The 20,690-nt window shown below is 42.6% G+C and overlaps 1 protein-coding gene across 2 annotated transcripts in view; it reads right to left on the bottom strand.

Moving 5' to 3' along the window:
* The window catches only part of LOC122565415 (excitatory amino acid transporter 1-like), a 303,209-nt gene that overhangs the window by 43,167 nt on the left and 239,352 nt on the right, over positions 1-20,690 (bottom strand). For both annotated transcript variants that reach the window (XM_087975411.1, XM_087975417.1), the window contains one exon: positions 20,371-20,604. In XM_087975411.1, coding sequence (XP_087831537.1) covers positions 20,371-20,604 — 234 coding nt within the window. The remainder of the gene's footprint in view (positions 1-20,370; positions 20,605-20,690) is intronic.

The raw sequence follows: 20,690 nt of genomic DNA on the forward strand, positions 1-20,690 counted from the left end.
AAAGTTGTGACCCAATCTGTTTGAACTGGCTGGTGTAAAGGAGACTGCACTGTGAGCAGCAAATACAGCTGGATTGAAACAATTAAACTTGGTAGGTGTATCTGAGGCTTAGGACAGCGAGGAGGGAGAAGGTAAATAGACAGGTGTAAACTTGCTGCAACAGCATGGGAAAGTGCCATGGGTTCAGTGAAAGTGGAGTGGACCATGGTGTCATGGAAGGAATGGTCCCTACGAATGCTGACAGTGGATGGGGTAGAGATATTTAGTGGTGGCATCTTGTCAGAGGTGATGGATATGGCTGCTAATAATGCTTTGAATGCAGAGTCTAATGGGGTGGAAGGTGAGGCCAAGGGGAAACCTATTGTTTTGGGAAGGAGGGGAAGGGTGAAGGCAGAAGTGCAAAAGGTTGGTGGCATGGTGGCTCAGTGGTTAGCACTGCTATCTCACAGCATCAGGAACCTGGGTTCAATTCCACCCTTAGATGACTGTATGTGTAGAATTTGCACATTCTCCCCATGTCTGCATGGATTTCCTCCAAGTGCTCCAGTTTCTTCCCATGGTCCAAAGACATGCAGGTTAGGTGGATTGGCCATGCCAATTGCCCATAGTGCCCAGGGATGTGCAGGGTAGGTGGATAAGCCATGGGAAATCCAGGGTTACAGGGATAGAATAAGGGACATGTCTGACTGGGATGCTCTTCAGAGGGGTGGTGTGAACTTGATGGGCTGATTGGCCTTCTTCCACATTGTAGGAATTCTATTCTATGAGATTCTATGGGTCAGATACAATTGAGGTACCTCTCACCCAAAATGGGAGGGGGTATTCTTGATTAAGGAAAAGGAAGGACATGTCAGAGGCAGTCCAGTGAAAGGTGGCATCATTGGAAAAGATATGATAGACGTGGAGAAACTGAAATGGAATCCTTGCAGAAAGCAGGATAAGTGGAGGTACAGTTGTGGTAACTTCGGGAACTAACAAGTTTGTAATGGATATTGATGGACAGCCTATCCCCAGAAATTGAAACAGTGAAGTCATGGAAAGAAGGGGAAGACTCAGAGATGAACCAGGTGAAAGTGAGAGAAGGATCAAACTTGGCAGCAAAATTGATTAATTTCAGGCAACAGCAGAAAGCATCAACAAAGACACCTTAGATGTATCGAAGAAGGTGTTGTGGGTGGGGGCTAAGTAAGACTGGAATGAGGAATACCTCACAAAGTTACAGGGACCCTTCAGAGTAGCCACACATTTGATTTGGAGAAAGTGAGGTGGGTTAAAGGACAAAGTTTAAAATCACATAACACCAGGTTTATTTGGAAGCACTAGCTTTTGGGTGCTGCTCCTTCTTCAGATGGTTGTGGGGTGTAAGATCATATGACACAATTTATAGCAAAAGATTACAGTGTGATGCCACTGAAATGATATGTTGAAAAAACTGGATAGTTTGTTCAGTCTTTCATCTTTTAGAATGACCATGTTAATTTCAGTTCTTTCACATATAAATCCCAGAATTTTTTGAAAGTTACATTCTCAAGTTAGCTTTAACAATAGGTGCCATCTCGGTTTAGGTACTGCATTGAAGGCGTGAGGTTTAAGTCCATCTGTGTCCCAATGTTCAGACTGATTCTATTTCTAAAGTACGATTTACAGAATCATACATGGATTTATGCAATTTTTGAGCAAAATAAAATGTAATTCTGAAAGTACAAATTCACGCCACAAACTGTATGTGTGTGTATGCAGGGGAGACAGAGTGCGTGTGAGCATGTGGAGGTCTGTGGGGGCAGTGTGAGTGTCTGTGAGAGAGTATGTGTTTGTGTGTGAGTGTAATGGGGTATAAGCCTGTGAGAGGGTGCATATAAATGTTAGATGGGTATGTGTGTGTGAGTGTATGAGAGAGCTTGTGTATGAAAGAGGTCTGGAGGAGTGTGTCTGTGCATGTGTGTGTGCTTGTGTACATATATGTGAGAGAGTGTATAGTGCAGCGGGGTCACCTGCAGTGTGACATGAACTCAAGGTCCCGGCTGAGGCCATCCCCATGAGTACCAAACTTGGCTATCAACCTCTGCTCGGCCACTTTCCGCTGCTACCTGTCCCGAAGTCTGCATTGATGGACGGTCACCTGAAGGTCCGAGGTCGAATGTCCCGGACCGCTGAAGTGTTCCCCAACTGGGAGGGAACCCTCCTGTCTGTTGCTTGTTGTGCGGTGCCCATTCATCCGTTGCCGCATCCGTTGCTCAGTCTTGCTAATGTACCATGCCTCAGGGCATCCCTGCCTGCAGCATAAGAGACAGACAAAGTTGGCCGAGTCACATGAGTACCTGCCGTGTACATGATGGATGGTGTCCCCATGTATTGCAGCATCTGCCATGACAGGGTTGTATGGTGGTGTCCTGAAGGCTGGGTAGTTTGCTACGAACAATGATCAGTTTGAGGTTTGGTGGTTGTTTAAAGGTGAGAAGTGGAGGCGTAGGGAAGGTCTTGGTGAGATGCTCATCCTCATCCATAATGTGTTGCAGGCTGTGAAGAACATGGTGTAGTTTTTCAGCTCCCGGGAGCTGGACAACGACAGGTACCCTACTGGTTGCAGCTCGTGTCTGTCTCCTGAGGAGGTCATTACAGTTTCTCATTGTGGCACATTGGAACTGGCGGTTGATGTGTTGAGCATCATACCTTGTTCTGATGAGGGCATCCTTAAATACTTCCAAGTGTCCGTCATGTTCCTCCTCATCTGAACAGATCCTGTGTATGCGTAGGGCTTGTCCATAGGATGGCTGTTTTAATATGTTTCGGGTGGAACAAGCTTCATCCCATCATCACACTCACCATGGACTACTCATTAGAGTCTGTCTCATTCTTGGACACATGCATCTCCATTAAGGATGAGCACCTCTGCACCTCACTCTACCGCAAACCCACGGATAACCTCACAATGCTACACTTCTCTAGCTTCCACTCGAAACATATTTAACCCCACATTTAACATGATTAATTCACCTAACCTACACATCCCTGAACACTACGGACATAGTTATAATGTGACTCCTCTATTTAAGAAGGGAGGCAGAGAAATAAAAACAGGAATGTTAAATATCAGTAGAGGGGAAAATCATAGAGTACATTATACACAAATTGATAGCTGACCATTTGAAAAGAAGTTTCAGGATTGGACAGATTCAACATGGATTTATAAAATATCTGTCCAAGTCTGTGCCATTTCCTTGTTTTCCATTATTCTACAGTTTCATTTCCTCAGGGATCAGTGTTTACTTTATTCTGTTTTTATATATTTGTAGATGAAGTACTGATGTCCATTATTACATTTCTAGCTAGCTTCCTCTCAAATGCTAAATTCTTCCCTTTTAATCATCTTCCAAAATGTTAACATCTTTTGCCTACATTATTCTTTGCAACATTTAATATTTTTAAAAATTTAATAATATCTCTATCAGACTGAGACAGAGTAGGCAAAGATCTGTGAAAGGGAAATTATGTTTGACAGACCTACTGGAATTCTTTGAGGATTTAACTTATAGATTGGCGGTAAGTGTACGTGATCAATTTGGACTTTCAGAAGGCTTTCAGCAAAGTCCTACATAAGAAATTAGTGCACAAAATTAATGTACATAGGATTGGGGATAGTGCACTTACATGGATAGAGAACTGGCTGGCAGACTGGAAACAAAATGTAGGAATAAAGTGTCTTTTTCTGAATGGAAGGCAGGGTACTGCAGGCTCAGTGCTAGTCCCCAGCTATTAACAATATATATTAGTGAGTAGAATGCGGGAATTAAATGTAATATCTCTACATTTGCAGATGACCCAAAGCTGGATGGGAAGGTGAGCTGTGAAGCAGATGCAGAAATGTTTCAGTCATGCTAGACAAGCTGAATGAATGACTAAATGCTTGGAAGATGAAGTATAATATGGATAAATGTGAAATTATCCACATTAGGAGCAAAAACAGGAAGGCAGAGTATTATCGGAATGGCTATAATTTGACAGAGTGGAATGTACAACAAGACCTGGATGCCTCCATACACCAGTGGCTGAAGATAAGCATGCAGATGCAACAGGCAGTCAAGGAGGTAAATGGTAGGTTGGCCTTTGTAGTAAGAGGAGTCAAGTTCAAAGATGTCTTGCTACAATTGTACAGGGCCTTGCTGAGACCACATCTGGAATATTGTGTACAGTTTTGGTCTCCTTTGCTGAGGAAGGATGTTCTTGCTGTGGAAGGAGCCCAGCAAAGATTTACCAAACTGATTTCTGGGATGGTGGGACAGACATATGAGGAGATATTTAATTGGTTAGAGTTATATTCGATGGAGTTCGGAAGATGAGGGGGAATCTCATAGAAACCTATTAAATTCTATAGATAGGTTAGATGTAGGAAGGATATTCCCTCTGACAGGGTAGCCCAGAACCATAAGTCACACAATAAGGACCATATGGTAAACCATTTAGGACTGAAATGAGGAGAAATTTCTTCACCCAGAGAATGGAGAGTCTGTGGAATTCACTACCACAGAAAGCACTAAAGAGAAATGTTGTATGATTTCAAGAAGGAGTTAGATATAGCACTTGGAGTTAAATGGATCAAAGTAGATGAGGGGAATTCATGTACAGGTGATTAAGTTGGATGAACAGCAATGATCATAATGAAGGGTATAACAGGTTTGAAAGGCCACTTCTGCTCCTCTTCTCTGTGTTTTGATGTTTTCTTTAGTTAGCCACAGATAGTTCATCTTTCTTGTATGGCTTTCTTTCTCAACAGAACATACCTTTGTTGAGAGCTATGAAATACTTCCTGGAATTTCTGCCTCTGCTCACCTCCAGTTTTACTCTTTATAAATTATTTTCCTACTCTATCCAATTCTGTCTTCATGTCTTTGAAATAGCCTTAATTTAAGTTTAAGACAATAGTTTCAGACAGAAATCTCTTGCCATTAAACGGAATGAAATTGCATTATGTTATGGTCATTCATGCTTCTAAGTTCTCTTACTGTGAAAACATTCATTAATCCAGTCACATCGTACAATACCAGGACTAAAATAACTTGTTCTCTGGTTGGTTCATAATGCATTCTTCTAAGAAAATGAGAGAACACTGAGTGACCTGAGGATAGAGAATTTCATGAGTCACTGTTAAAAATCACACACCAGGCTATGTTCCAACAGGTTTATTTGGAAGCACTAGCTTTCGGAGCGCTGCTCCTTCATCAGGTGGTTGTGGAGTATAAGATCGTAAGACACAGAATTTATAGCAAAAGTATACAGTGTGATGTAACTGAAATTATATATTGATAAAGACCTGAAATATATAATTTCAGTTACATCACACTTTAAACGTTTGCTATAAATTCTATGTTTTACGATCTTATACTCCACAACCACCTGGTGAAGGAGCAGTACTCTGAAAGCTAGCACTTCCAAATAAATCTGTTGGACTATAACCTGGTGTTTTGTGATTTTTAACATTGTATACCCCAGTCCAACACCAACATCTCCAAATCACGAGTCAAGTCTTACTCAGGAATTTGATGTAAGTGGTAAGAATATATAAAATTGTAATTTAGATGAATAGATATTGACTTAAACTTTAAACCTGCAGCCAGTAACAAACCTAAGAAACAAAACTGCCCAGCAGTCAATCAAATGAAAGTAGTTCTAAAATCAGAAAGAGTTGGAGAAACTCAACAAGTCTGGTAGCAATTTTGGAGAAAGAAACATGGTTTACATTTCAAGCCTGAACTGATTGCTTCGGTCAGTTCACTGAACTGAAAGACGCTAGGATTTTTTCTTTGGAGGACTGGGCTGGGGGAGATTGGAATAGGTTGTGAGGGTGCCCAGAGGAAGTGCTAATGGTGCTAAAGGAGTGTTAGATATAAATGATACGTGTGAAAAGGAGAAAATGTGTGAAGGAGACAATATTGTTAGCAGCAAATGCAGTACACTTGATTAAAAGTGCAATAAATCCCTGCTTCACCTGCTAACAATGTGTTCTCCTTTATATTGGTGAGACCAAATGCAGAGTGGGTGACAGTTTTGGGAAACACCTCTGCTCTGCCCATAAGATTAACTCCAACCTTCTAGTTCCTTGCCATTTTAACAAACAATCTTGCTCCCAAGCTTACATTTCCATCCTGGAAATGTGTTGCTGGAAAAGCGCAGCAGGTCAGGCAGCATCCAGGGAACAGGAGAATCGACGTTTCGGGCATAAGCCCTTCTTCAGGCTTATGCCCAAAACGTCGATTCTCCTGTTCCCTGGATGCTGCCTGACCTGCTGCGCTTTTCCAGCAACACATTTCCAGCTCTGATCTCCAGCATCTGCAGACCTCACTTTCTCCTCATACATTTCCATCCTAGCCTGCTACAGTACTCCAATGAAATTCAGCGCAAGCTGGAGGAGCATCACCCCATCTTCCACTTAGACACTTTACAGCCTCCAGGACTCAGCATTGAGTTTAACAACCTCAGTGCATGAACTCCATCTTCATTTTTATGCATACATCTTGGTTATGACATATTTGTGTCTTGTTGGATTTGCTGTCAGCCGAACCGATCCATTTTTTTCCTTTTTGCACCTACCATTTACACCTATTCTCTCTCCTTAACCACCAATAGCAACCCTTTTGTCTTTTGCTGCAGACACCTTCACAATCTGTTCCCCTTTTAAAAACCATCATTTCCTTGTCCCTGTCAGTTCTGAGGTTAACTCAGATACTTGAAACACTAACTCCATTTATCTTTTCGTAGATGCTGTTGGATCTATTAAATGTCTCCAGCATTTTCTCCCTCGATCAGTGCTGCCCACACCCAAACAAAGAATAAGGGGGTAAATAAAGAAACCAACAACTGTTTGAAAATTTCACACCTTATGTTTTTTTGCCTTCAAGAACTAAAACTAATTGGCCAAAATATTTTTTTCTCAAAAAAATCCTTACAGAGAGAAATCTGTTTTTCTCCTTTTCTCAGTCTATATATGTTTCTGTGTGTTGTGGGTTGTTTTGCAGCAGAAAATATTTAGGGAAGTAAAATATTTCATATTACAAACTGCTGTGTTAACCAATTCTGCATCACTATGTAATAAGTTCTGTTTTAAAATAAATCAATATTTTTGTGTTTATTAAAGGTTACTAGGCTGAAAGGGCAGGAAATCATCAGATCAGCCATGACATCATTAATGATGGAGTAGACTCAAAGGCTCAATGAGCTGAATGGCCTACTCTGCTCCTGTGTCTTATGGTCTTATTAAGGAAACCTGGTTGGTGTAGCATTTCATTCTAAGTTTGATTTAGAGAAGATATGGAGGTGCCAGCATTGGATTGGGGTGGACAAAGTTAGAAGTCACACAACACCAGGTTATAGTCCAACAGATTTATTTGAAATCACAAACCTTCAGAGCACTGCTTCTTCATCACCTGACGAAGGAGCAGCATTCCGAAGTTTGTGATGTCAAATACCTGTTGGGACTATAACCTGGTGTCATGTGACTTTTGATTTAGAGAAAGCATGTGATGGTCCACATTGAGAAGACTGGGACTTTTTTCACTGGAGCAGAGGAGGTGGAGAGGTGACCTGATAGAAGTTTATAAAATGATGAGAGGTATAGATAGAGTTGATGGTAGTTGTCTTTTCCATAGGATGGCGGATTTCAAAACTAAAGGGTACATTTGTCAGGTGAGAGGAAAGAAATTTAAAGAAGACTTGAGGGGCAATATTTTTACACAGAGGGTGATTCGCGTGTGGAATGAACTTCCTGAGGAAGTGGTGGATGTGAGTACAATTACAGCCTTTAATAGACATTTGGATAAGTACATTAATAGGAAAGGTTTGGAGGGATACGAGGCAGGAGCAGGCATGTGGGACTAGTTTAGTTTAGGATTATGTTCAGCATGGACTGGTTAGACCAAAGGGTTTACTTCCGTGCTCTATGACTGCAAGACTGTATAATTGTGACCCATGGAATACTGGGACTAGCGAGAGAGACAGCGCATTCCTCTAACCTAGTGTGTAACACCTTATTACAAGGTAGATGTCAGGTTGTAGTTCTGAAACAGCTTTTCTTTTAATAATTTAAAAAGGACTCTGTTTAGTGCGTCTTCAAAGATGCTCAATAAATTTGCTCAATCCATATTCCCTTTCACAAAATTATGTTGACTCTGCTTCTTCAGTAATAGATTGTAGAATTTTTGTAATGACTGACTTGGTTAACTGGCTTATAGTTTCCAATTTTCACCTTTCCTGAATAAAGATGTTACATTTGCATTATCTTGTCCACTCAAACCTTTCCAAAATCTAAGGAATTTTGGAAGCTTACAACTAGTTAATTCACTATCTCTGCAGCCAGTTTTTTAGATTTAAAATGGAGGCCATCAGGTTCTGGGGACATCCTAGCTTTAAGTCCCATTAGTGTTTGCTATTTCCTTTATTAATAGCGATTGTTCCATGTTCCACCCTCTCTTTTGCTTTTAGCTTTTTGACTAATTTTGAAATTTTTTTGTCTTCTGTTATGACACTGGATACATAGAAGATAGAACAGTATCACAGGTACAGGCCCTCCAGCCTATCATGTCTGTGTCGACCATGATGCTATTTTAAAACTCATCCCATCAGCCTGCACATGGTCCATATCCCTCTAGTCATGTGTCTGTCTAATTGCCTCTTAAATATTGCTGTTGTATCTGCTTCTACCACCTCCCTGGCAGTGTGCTCCAGGCACCTGCCACCCTCTGTGTAAAAACCTCAGCTATTTTCTCATTTCCCAATATTAATTCTCAGTCTTGATACAAATGTTGCATTCATTCAGATGAAAATTGTTTAATTTTATAATTTATCTGATTTTCCTCCTGTACCCTGTTTGCTCATGTTTAGATGCTCTGTCCCTTTCCATCACACTTTGTTATCTTACTTATATTTCTACTTTATACTGTCAAAATGTGTGGTGCTGGAAAAGCACAGCTGGTCAGGCAACATCCGATGAGCAGGAGAATTGATGTTTCGGGAATAAACTCTTCAGGAATGAGGGGGTGGTCCAAGGGGACGGAGAGATAAATGGGAGAGGGGTGGGGCTGGGGTAAGGTAGCTGTGAATGTGACACGTAGATGGAGGTGGGAGGTGAAGGTGATAGGTCAGAGCAGAAGGTGGAGCAGATAGGTGGGAAGGAAGATGGACAGGTAGGATAGTTCAAGAGGGCGGTGCTGAATTGGAAGATTGGCTCTGGGATAAGGTGGGGGGAGGGGAAATGAAGAAACTGGTGAAATTAACATTGATCCTGTGTGGTTGGAGGGTCCCAAAGCGGAAGATGAGGCATTCTTCCTCCAGGCATTGGGTGGCTAGAGTTTGGCAGTTGAGGAGACCCAGAACTTGCATGTCCTTGGCGGAGTGGGAAGGGGGAGTTAAAATGTTCAGCAATAGGGCTGTTAATGCATGTGTCCCAGACATGTTCTCTGAAACATTCCGCAAGTTGGCGTCCTGTGTCCCCAATGTAGAGGAGATCACATCGAGAGCAATGAACACGGTGGATGACATCTGTGGAAGTACAGGTAAATCTCTGGCAGATAGAATCATAGAGATGTACAGCATGGAAACAGACCAACCTGTCCATGCCGACCAGATATCACAACCTAATCTAGTCCCATTTGCCAGCACTTGGCCCATGTCCCTCTAAGCCCTTCCTATTCGTATACCCATCCAGATGCCTTTTAAATACTGCAATTGTACCAGCCTCCACCACTTCCTCTGACAGCTCATTCGATACACGTACTACCCTCTGCGTGAAAAAGTTGCCCCTTAGGTCCCTTTTATATCTTTCCCCTCTCACCCTAAACCTATGCCCTCTAGTTCTGGACTCCCTCACCCCATGGAAAAGACCTTGTCTATTTCTCCTATCCATGCCCTTCATAATTCTATAAGGTCACCTCTCAGCCTCCAACGCTCCAGGGAGAACAGCCCTAGCCTATTCAGCCTCTCACTACAGCTCAAATCCTCCAATCCTGGCAATCCTTGTAAATCTTTTCTGAACCCTTTCAAGTTTCACAACACCTTTCTGATAGGAAGGAGACTAGAATTGCATTCTAGTCTCCAAAAGTATTCCAAAAGTGGCCTAACCAATGTCCTGTACAGCTGCAACATGACCTCCCAACTCCTGTACCCAATAATCTGACCAATAAAAGAAAGCATACCAAGCACCTTCTTCACTATCCTATCTACCTGCAACTCTACTTTCAAGGAGCTATGAACCTGCACTCTAAGGTCTCTTTGTTCAGCAACATTCCCTGGGACCTTACCATTAAGATTTGCTTTTCCAAAATGCAGCACCTCACATTTATCTAAATTAAACTTCATCTGCCACTACTCAGTCTATTTGTTGAAGAATCCTTTGGGGCCTTGGACGGAGGTGATGGGGGAGGTGTGGGTGCAGATTTTGCACTTCTTGCTGTGACAAGGGAAGGTGCTAGAAGTGGAGGGTGGGTTGTTGGGGGCTGTGGACCTAACAAGGGAGTTGCGGAGGGAATGGTGTCTGTGGAACGCAGATAGGGGTGGGAGGGAAATATGTCCCTGCAGGTGATTTCTGTTTGTAGGTGGTGGTAAAGGCGGAGGGTGATGCATTGTATCCAGAGATTGGTGGGATGGAAGATGAGGATGGGGTGTGTGGGGTGGGGTGGGGGGTGTTTGAGTGGGGGAGGTTCTGTCCTTGTTACGATTGGTGGGGTGGGATTCAAGGGCGGAGGTGTGAGATGTGCTGAGGGCACTATTGACCACATTGGAGCAGAAATTGCGGTCCTTGAAGAAGGAATGTTTCCATAAAGTAAATAGCAGAGGATGGTTGCCCATCTGAGATGTTCGCTGGTGGAATTGGTCTTCCTGGGAGCAGATGCAGCAGAGGCGGAGGAATTGTGAGTAAGAGACAGGAGGCAGGGTGGGAGGAGGTGGCTACATTGCCCCCAGTCCCACCCCCCTCCCATGTATCTCTCAGCCCCCTTGGGCCACCCCCTCATTCCTGATGAAGAGTTTATGCTCGAAACATTGACTCTCCTGCTCCTGACCAGCTGTGCTTTTCCAGCACCACATTTTTCAATGCTGATCTCCAGCATCTGCTGTTCTCACTTTCTCCTACTTTATACTGTCGCCTTGTAACTTTCTAAAATTTCCCTCATCTGTTTAATTTTAAATCCGTTTAAGAGCCCTAGTTATTTGATTTGCCAGAACAGTGGTTTCTGCACTAGTTCAGATGAAGCCTATTCCACCTCGACAGCTCCTTCTTTCCCCAATGATTGTACCAATAGCCCATTTTTCACAAACTATTCTTCTCACTCATTCAACTGTCTGAACGTATTTATGTCGCTATGTCATAACACTTTGTTAACATTTGTGGCTCAGAGCATACATTCCAGAGGTTTTTACCTGGTTCTTTTTAATTAGTTTTTTAATTTAGCCCTTTATTGCAGATACTCCTAGGGCAGATACTCTTTCTTAGTATACTCATGTTGTTTGTTCCCACATAGTCCATGACATCTGGATCCTTCTCCTCCAACCTCAAGTTGCCTCTCCAACCCTCAGAAGATGTCCTTAATCCTAGCACTGGGCAGACAGCACAATCTTCAAGACCATGCTGATTGCTGCAAAGAATTGTATCTACCTTCCAAAAATACTGTCCTAACCACAACCAGGTCTTTTTTTGCCCCTCAGCATTAATGACCTCTGCACCATGATATTTGTTCATCCCTGCTCTCGTTCACACAAGCTGCAAGAGCCTTGAATTTGTGAGGCCTCTTCTGGAATACTGTGTCCAGTTCTGGTTGCCCAGTTATAGGAAGGATAGTATTAAGTGGGAGAGGGTTCAGAAGAGATTTACCAGAATTTTGCTGGGTTTGCAATGTTTGAGTTCTAAAGAAATGCTGCATAGGTTGGGACTTTGTTCACTGGAGCATAGAAGGCTCAGAGGTGACCTTATAGAGGTTTATTAAATAATGAGGGTATAGACAGAGTTATTGGTAGTTGTCTTTTCCCTAGGATGGTGAATTTCAAGACTAGGGGGCACATTTTTATGGTGAGAGGAGAGAGATTTAAAAAAGACACGAGGGTGGTTTTTGTGTGGAATGAACTTCCAGAGGAAGTGGTGGATGTAGGCACATTTAGAATGTTTAAAAGACATTTGGATAAGTGCATGAATAGGAAATAAGTGCATGAGCAGGCAGGTAGGGCTAGTTTAGTTTGAGATTATGTTCAGCATGGACTGGTTGGACCAAAGGGTCTGATCTCATGCTGTATGACTCTATGACTGAGGCTCCTCCACTGCTGTCTCCTGGGTCCTTCATACCTGCCTTACTTGTAGTCAAACTCTGCTGTCCCTGATCATGGACCAAATCTGAATACCTACCCAAAACGTATGTGACTGCCTCCTGGCTCAATGTGTCCAGGTAATTTTATTCCTCTTTGATGAACCACAGTGTCCAAAGCTCAGACTCCAGTTTATCACCTCTGGGCCAAAGTCCTTTGAGCTGCACACTTACTCTAGATGTGGTTAACATGGATCATACCTGGGTCCACCTAATCCCACATGCTCCAACTGCACCTGCCATTTCTAATGTATCCATTTTTCTACTTAAGGTTTCAAATTTTGAAATATCACTCAATAATTATTTGTAGTTATATTGAGTAGATTAAATAGTTAAGCTATACATTTAATACATCACTAATTTAGATAACTGCCCAAGTTTAGAGAGAAGAAAATCATATATCTGCTCACCTAACTAATAGTCTATGAACTTAGCTTTCAGATGTCACTGCTTTCTCCTCCCTTACTTGGATCTCCCATTATCTCTTGAAAGAATAGCACTGTTTCCTCTACTCACTAAATTCCCAAATTAAGTACTCTGTAAAAGTACAGTTTGTTGAAAAGGTCAGAGGTGCAAATGCTGGAAGTCAGAAATAAAGTCAGAAATTGCTGGAATGACTCAGCAGGTCTGGCAACATCTGTAGAGAGAAAGCAGAATTAACATTTCAGGTTGAGTGACCCTGCAAGACCCAAAACATTAATTCTGCTTTCTCTCCACAGATCTGCTGAGTTTTTTCCAGCAATTTATGATTTTGTTTCTATCCTTTGTGAGCTTGCAGTTGTTCCACTAACCAAGTGTGTGCATATGTGTCCTTCAGTTTGAGCTATGTTTCTGTTGCTTTGTTTCATTTTGAGGATGTATATCAATTTCCTTTTGTTTGCATAGATAAAAATATATAAACAAAGAGCAGAAGTCGGCCATTCACCCCCTCAAGCCTGCTCCACCATTCAGTTGGAACCTCAAATTCCTGCCAACTCCTGATAACCTTTCATCCCCTTCTTAACAGACATCTATCTACTGCTGCCTTAAAACTATTAAAAGACTGCTTCTAACATAATTTCAGGAAGAGAGGTCCAAAGACTTATGACCATCTGTGAGAAAAAAATTCATCACTTTTGTCGATTGGTGACCATGTTCACTCAGTCAAGAACTCTCAGGATCACAGCATCATAAAATTGTTGTAGTACGGAACAGCATTATGGGTTTACTCACAGCATATAAACTGCTGTGGTTCAAGAAGGCAGCTCACCACCACCTTCGCAAAGGCAACTAGAGGTGGGTAATAAATACAGGCTAGCCAGCAATGCCAAGAACTAGAGGGCATAGTTTTAGGGTGAGAGGGGAAAGATTGAAAAAGGTCTTGAGGGGTAACCTTTTCGTGTAGAGCATGTGCGTGTATGGAATGAGCTGCCAGAGGAATTGATGGAAATAGTTACAGTTACAACATTAAAAAAACATCTGAATGGTTTAAAGGGAGATGGGCCAAATGCTGACAAATGGAACAAGGTCACATTGGAATGTCTGGTCATCGTAGACAAGTTGGACCAAAAGATCTGTTTCCATGCTGCACAACTCTGACTCTATAAGTATTTTTTTAAAATCACCTTACACTTCTCTGCATTGAACTTCATCTCCCACCTATCCGCCCATGCCACCAACTTGTCAAAGTCCTTTTGGAGTTCCACACAGTCCTTAACATCTATAATTCTTCCAAGTTCAGTGTTCTCTGCAAACTTTTGAAATCGTCCCCACACACAAAGATCCAGATCGTTTGTCGGCAATTCTTGCTAATGAGTATGATTGTCCACCTGGGAAATTCCGTAACATTGGTCCTGGGTTCTCTGGGCCATTGCATTGCTGATGAGCCGGATACGACAACTGCATCTCTGACCATACATTTGGCGGATGTTTTGGTAGGTGGAATTAATCCTCAGCCTTGAGATCAGTGGTGTCTCTTTCTGTGGTTCCTTTCCATACTTCCTCTTTCCACTCGATTGTGTCTCTTCGTGCAGGAATTTCCTCCAACTCAGCTTTTTCTGAACAGGTTCTGCCAGGCATTAAGATCGATATTGCATTTTTTGAGGCAAGCCTTCAGGGAGTCATTCCTTTGTCTTCCTCTTATCTAAGTGCCTCCCTTGAACTGGGTGAAGAAGATTTGCTTTGGCAGTCTGACCACACTTCCAGCTCAGTGAAATTTGTTTTGGTTGATCATGGCCTTGATTCTGGTGCTGTGAGCAACTTCAAGAATACTGTCATTAGTTTGCCTGTCTTCCCAGTTGTCCTCCCAACAATCCATCTCAAACAGCATTGGTAGTACTTCCCAAGCACCTTGAAGTGGTGTCTATATGTAATTCAAGTTTCTGAGCAATATAAAGGAGTCAGAAGAATGACTGCCTCACAAACAAGGATCTTAGTATCTGCACCAATGGTATGGTCATTGAAGCATCTGACAGCTGTATTCACAGATTGGGTGCAATTTTGAATCTCCACATCAATGTCAATCTTAGATGGCTCCCAGGTATGGGAAGTGTTCCATGTTTGGGAGGAGCTCTCTGTTAATCTTAATGGAGGAATGGACTGGAACTTCATTTGGGATGGCTTGGTAAACGATTTGAGTCTCTTTGAGGTTGAGGCTGATGACCAATTCTTCAATATGCTTTAGTGAAGGCATTAACCAAGGCATGAATATTTTTTTCTGGAAGAGCAGAGAACATTGTCATCCACATAATGAAGTTCCTCAACCCAGGTCATCTCATTTTTTAAAATTCATTCACAGGATGAGGGCACTGTTGGCATCAACACTATTGCCCATCTCTAATTGCTCACAGGGCAGTTGAAGGTCAACCACATAGTTGGAGTTATATGTAAACCAGTCCAGGTAAGGATGGCAGATTCCTTCTCTCAAGGGCATTAGTGAACCAGATGTTTTTTTCTGACAATCAACGATGGTCATCATTAGACTTCTAATTCCTGATTTTCTTTTTATTGAATTAAAATTCTACCATTTGTCCAGTTGGGAGTTGAATCTAGGTCCCTAGAACATTACTGTTAATCCAGATTCCCAGGTACAGTGATAATACCACTAGACCATCAGCTTCTTCTTTGATTGCAATCAATTGAAGTTGAAACGTTTTCTGTCCATCCTGTCTACAATACTGGGAAGCTTGTTTTGGACAAGATGAAGAATGGTGTCTCTGAAGATTGAGAAAAGGGTGGGGGCGATGACACATTCTTGCTTGACACTGTCTGGATCTCAAAGGATTCTATCATATTACCATCAGTGAGGACTGTTGCTGACTGTTGTGGAGGAGATGGAGGATGTTGGTGAATTTCACCGAACAGCTAGTCTTTGATTTGATCTTCCGTAGCACTTCCCAATTGACTCAGTCAAAGTCTTAGCCAAGATGATGAAGGCCGTGTGGCGTGTTTGGTGTTGTTCCTGATATTCCTCTTGGAGTTTCCAGTGGTTGAAATCATGGCATTCACCCCGTACACCAAGATCCAGAACATTAATATGTATAAGGAAAGGTTAGGGTCCCTATATCAACCCCTGGGGAGCTCCAGTACAAACCTTTCTCCAGCCTGAACAATATCTATTGACCATTACTCTCTGTTTCCTTTTGTATCCTGGAGAAAGTGAGGACTGCAGATGCTGGAGATCAAAGTCAAGAGTGTGAACATAGAACATAGAACAGTACAGCATAGAACAGGCCCTTCAGCCCACGATGTTGTGCCGACCATTGATCCTCATGTAAGGTAAACCTAATGTATGAACCCTCAAATTTCTGTGATCATATGCATGTCCAGTAGTCTCTTAAATATCCCCAATGACCTTGCTTCCACAACTGCTGCTAGCAACGCATTCCATGCTCTCACAACTCTCTGTGTAAAGAACCCGCCTCTGACATTCCCTCTATACTTTCTGCCAAACAGCTTAAAACTATGACCCCTCGTGTTAACAATTTCTGCTCTGGGATTGTCCCCTCTCTTCCTGCCTTTTTCCAATGAAAAAAGTCCGAGCTCAGTCAACCTCTCTTCGTAAGATAAGCCCTCCAGTCCAGGCAGCATCCTGGTAAACCTCCTCGGAACCCACTCCAAAGCATCCACATCTTTCCTATAATAGGGTGACCAGAACTGGACACAGTATTCCAAGTGCGGTCTAACCAAAGTTTTATACAGCTACAACAAGATCTCACGGCTCTTAAACTCAGTCCCCCTGTTAATGAAAGCCAAAACACCATATGCTTTCTTAACAACCCTGTCCACTTGGGTGGCAATTTTAAGGGATCTATGTACCTGCACACCAAGATCCCACTGTTTCTCCACACTGCCAAGAATCCTGTCTTTAATCGTGTATTCAACTTTCAAGTTTGACCTTCCAAAATGCATCACTTCACATTTATCCAGGTTGATCTCCATCTGCCGCCTCTCAGCCCATCTCTGCATCCTGTCAATGTCACGCTGCAGCCTACAACAGTCCTCTATACTGTCAACAACACCTCCAACCTTTGTGTCGTCTGCAATCTTGATAACGCATCCTTCAATCTCCTCATCCAAGTCATTAATAAAAATTACAAAGAGTAGAGGCCCAAGAACAGAGCCCTGTGGAACACCACTCACCACTGACTTCCATGCAGAATATTTTCCTTCTACTACCACTCGCTGTCTTCTGTCGACCAGCCAATTCTGTATCCAGACAGCTAAATTTCCCTGTATCCCATTCCTCCTGATCTTCTGATAAGCCTACCATGGGGAACCTTTTCAAATGCCTTGCTGAAGTCCATATACACCACATCCACCGCTCGACCCTCATAAACTTGTCTAGTAACATCCTGAAAGAACTCAATAAGATTTGTGAGGCATGACCTGCCCCTCACAAAGCCATGCTGACTGCATTTAATCAAGCCATGCTCTTCCAGATGGTTATAAATCCTATCCCTCAGAATCCTTTCTAACATCTTGCAGATGACAGACGTGAGACCGGCTGGTCTGTAATTGCTGGAGATTTCCCTATTTCCTTTCTTGAAGAGAGGAATTACATTTGCCTCCCTCCAGTCCTCAGGTACGACTCTGGTGGAGAGCAAGGATGCAAAGACCTTTGCAAGTGACGAAGCAATCACATTTCTCGTTTCCCAAAGCAGCCGAGCACAAATCTGGTCTGGCCCTGGCGACTTGTCAATCTTAATGTTTGTCAAAATTTTCAGCACATCAGCTTCCTCAATCTCGATCCGTTCCAGCATGCTTACCTGCTCCTCAATGGTTTCATTCACTACAAGGTCCTTTTCTTTAGTAAAGACAGAAGCAAAAAACTCATTTTGGGCTTCCCCAACCTCCTCAGACTCTATACACAAGTTCCCTATGCTATCCCTGATCGGCCCTACTCTTTCTTCGATCATTCTCTTATTCCTCATATACGTGTAAAATGCCTTTGGATTCTCCTTAATCCTTCTTGCCAAGCCTTTCTCGTGCCCCCTCCTGGCTCTCCTCAGACCATTTTTGAGCTCCTTCCTCGCCTGCCTGTAATCAGTGTGGTGCTGGAAAAGAACAGCAGGCCAGGCAGCATCTGAGGAGCAGGATAATCGACGTTTCAGGCATAAGCCCTTCATCTTTCCACACTTTCATGAATTTTCTATCCATGTTGCTACAGTCTCTTTTGTACTATGACCTACAACTTCCCTCACAAGTCTGTCGTGTAGCACTGTACCAAATGCCTTCTGGAAATTTGTATGTCACATCAAAACATAACCCTCATCAACTCTTTCTGTTACCTCTTCAAATAATTCCAGTTAGTTAAAAACAAATTTTCTTTTAGAAATACGTGTAGCTAATCAACAACGTTTTTACATGTAAATAATAATTCTATCCCAAATAATTGTTTTGAGCATCTTCTCTATCTTCCCTAAATATAAGCAGTGGTTGATACCACACTCTGCTACATTGTGCACCCAGGTGATATCGCTCAACTGTGCTGCTTCATTGGTGGCCAACTCCATCAAGATAGCAATTTTGAAAGCTGCCTTTAAATCCAGGTCTCTCCTTATTAGTAGCTTCTGTTGGGTGGCTTAATGACAGAGGGCACAAACCGAATGATCCTACAGGGCATCTTGGAGAAACCCTCCAAATTTGCAATGTTCTGCTCATGTGTTTAAAGTTTAACATAAAAACTAGGAGCAGGAGGAGGCCATTCGGCCCTTCAAGCCTGCTCTGCCATTCAATAAGATCATGGCCAATCTTTTTTTGGACAGCTCCACTTACCAAATTTTCACCATATCTCTTAATAACTTTATTTTTAAAAAAAACTATCCACCTTAGCTTTAAAAGTGATTACTGAGGTAGCACCAACTACTTCCTTGGCCAAGGAATTCCATCGATTAACAACCCTCTGGGTGAAGAAGTCCCTTCTCAGTTCAGATCTAAACCTGCTTCCTCTAATCTTGAGGCCATGCCCTCTTGTCCTAGTCTCACCCACCAGTGGAAACATCCTATCTATTTCTATTTTATCGATTTACTTCATAATTTTATATATTTCAACAAGATCACCCCTCATTCCTCTGAATTCCAATGAATATAATCCCAGTCTACTCAGCCTCTGCTCATAAGCCACCACCAATTCCTGAATCAACCTAGTGAACCTCCTCTACACCCCCTCCAGTGCCAGTACATCCTTTCTCAAGTAAGGAAACCAAAACTGCACACAGGCGTGGCCTCACCAACACCTTGTACAGCTGTAACATAACCTCTCTGCTTTTAAACTCAATCCCTTTAGCAATGAAGGACAAAATTCCATTTGCCTTCCTAATTACTTGTACCTGCAGACCAACCTTCTGCGAACCATGCACAAGGACACCCAGGGCCCTCTGCAAATCAACACGTTGCAACTTTTTACCATTCAAGTAATAATCTATTTTGCTGTTACTCCTACTTCACATTTATTAACATTGTACTCCATCTACCAGACCTTTGCCCACTCACTTAAACTATGTTCCTCTGCAAAGTTTCGCAGTCCTCTGCACAATTTGCTCTGCCACTCATTTTAGTGTCATCAGCAAATTGTGACACTGTACATGTGAGCCCCAACTCCAAATCATCTATATAAATTGTAAATAACTGTGGTCCCAACACTGATTTACAGCCTGAGTCCCCCTGAGTGAACACTGTTCACACCAGCCACCCCCTCATTGACAGTGCTAGCATACCGTGCTTCCCTGGCATTGCCCGCAGCTAAAGTCCCCTCACTCTCTGCTCTCTGCGAAAACCTTCAGTAAGCACCTGGGTGAGTAATCCCCTCTTTAGCCACTGGATATGGTTTGAACCATAAATAGAGCACAGGGTAGGCAGACGGTAAATTTGAACAGGAATTACTTCATTATGCTTCCTCTCAGCTCTGCGTATGGTTTTAAACTGTTTCCCCTAGCTCTCGCCTCCAGGTCACCTGACTCACTCTCTGACATCCCACTATATACATAACATACATGCCTTTCTGCTGGTTGTCAGCCTTTTCTTATAATTCCTCTTTGCTTCTTTTATTTGCTTTTTCACGTCCCCCCTCACACTGAACCTCTATATTCAATAGACAATAGACATTAGGTGCAGGAGTAGGCCATTCGGCCCTTCAAGCCAGCACCACCATTCATTATGATCATGGCTGATCATCCTCAATCAGTATCCTGTTCCTGCCTTATCTCCATAACCCTTGATTCCACTATCTTTAAGAGCTCTATCCAACTCTTTCTTGAAAGTATCCGGAGACTTGGCCTCCACTGCCCTCTGGGGCAGAGCATTCCACACACCCACCACTCTCTGGGTGAAGAAGTTTCTCCTCAACTCTGTTCTAAATGGCTTATCCCTTATTTTTAAACTGTGTCCTCTGGTTCGGGACTCACCCATCAGCGGAAACATGCTTCCTGCCTTCAGAGTGTCCAATCCTTTAATAATCTTATACGTCTCATATGAGGGAATATATCCCAGTGATATCCAAACAATAATCACTGTCTCCTGAATGTTCCCAACATGACACTCAATTCTGTCTTACCTGGAGGAGGTGCCGAGTGCAGTAACCAGAGCCTGTACCAATCCACCCATGAAAGCAAAGGGATTCTTGTGTGTGATGAAGAAGTAGAGGAGAGGCAGAACAACAAGAGCATGGAAGAGCAGTCCCACGATGACGGTTATTGTATACATTCCCAGCTGTCCTCCCACCACAGTCATATCCTCCATCTCCACAATTTTGCCCGCAATAAGAAACAGTATACCGATTGGAGCATACCTGGAAACAGAGAAAGTAATTGAGAGAGGGTATTTAAACACTGAGAATGATAGAGGGCAAAAGAAATATGATTCAATGAGAGGGTA

This window comes from Chiloscyllium plagiosum, unplaced genomic scaffold, assembly GCF_037043375.1.
Source record: "Chiloscyllium plagiosum isolate Xiang-an unplaced genomic scaffold, Cpla_swu_hap1 HiC_scaffold_2, whole genome shotgun sequence".
NCBI lineage: Eukaryota > Metazoa > Chordata > Chondrichthyes > Orectolobiformes > Hemiscylliidae > Chiloscyllium > Chiloscyllium plagiosum.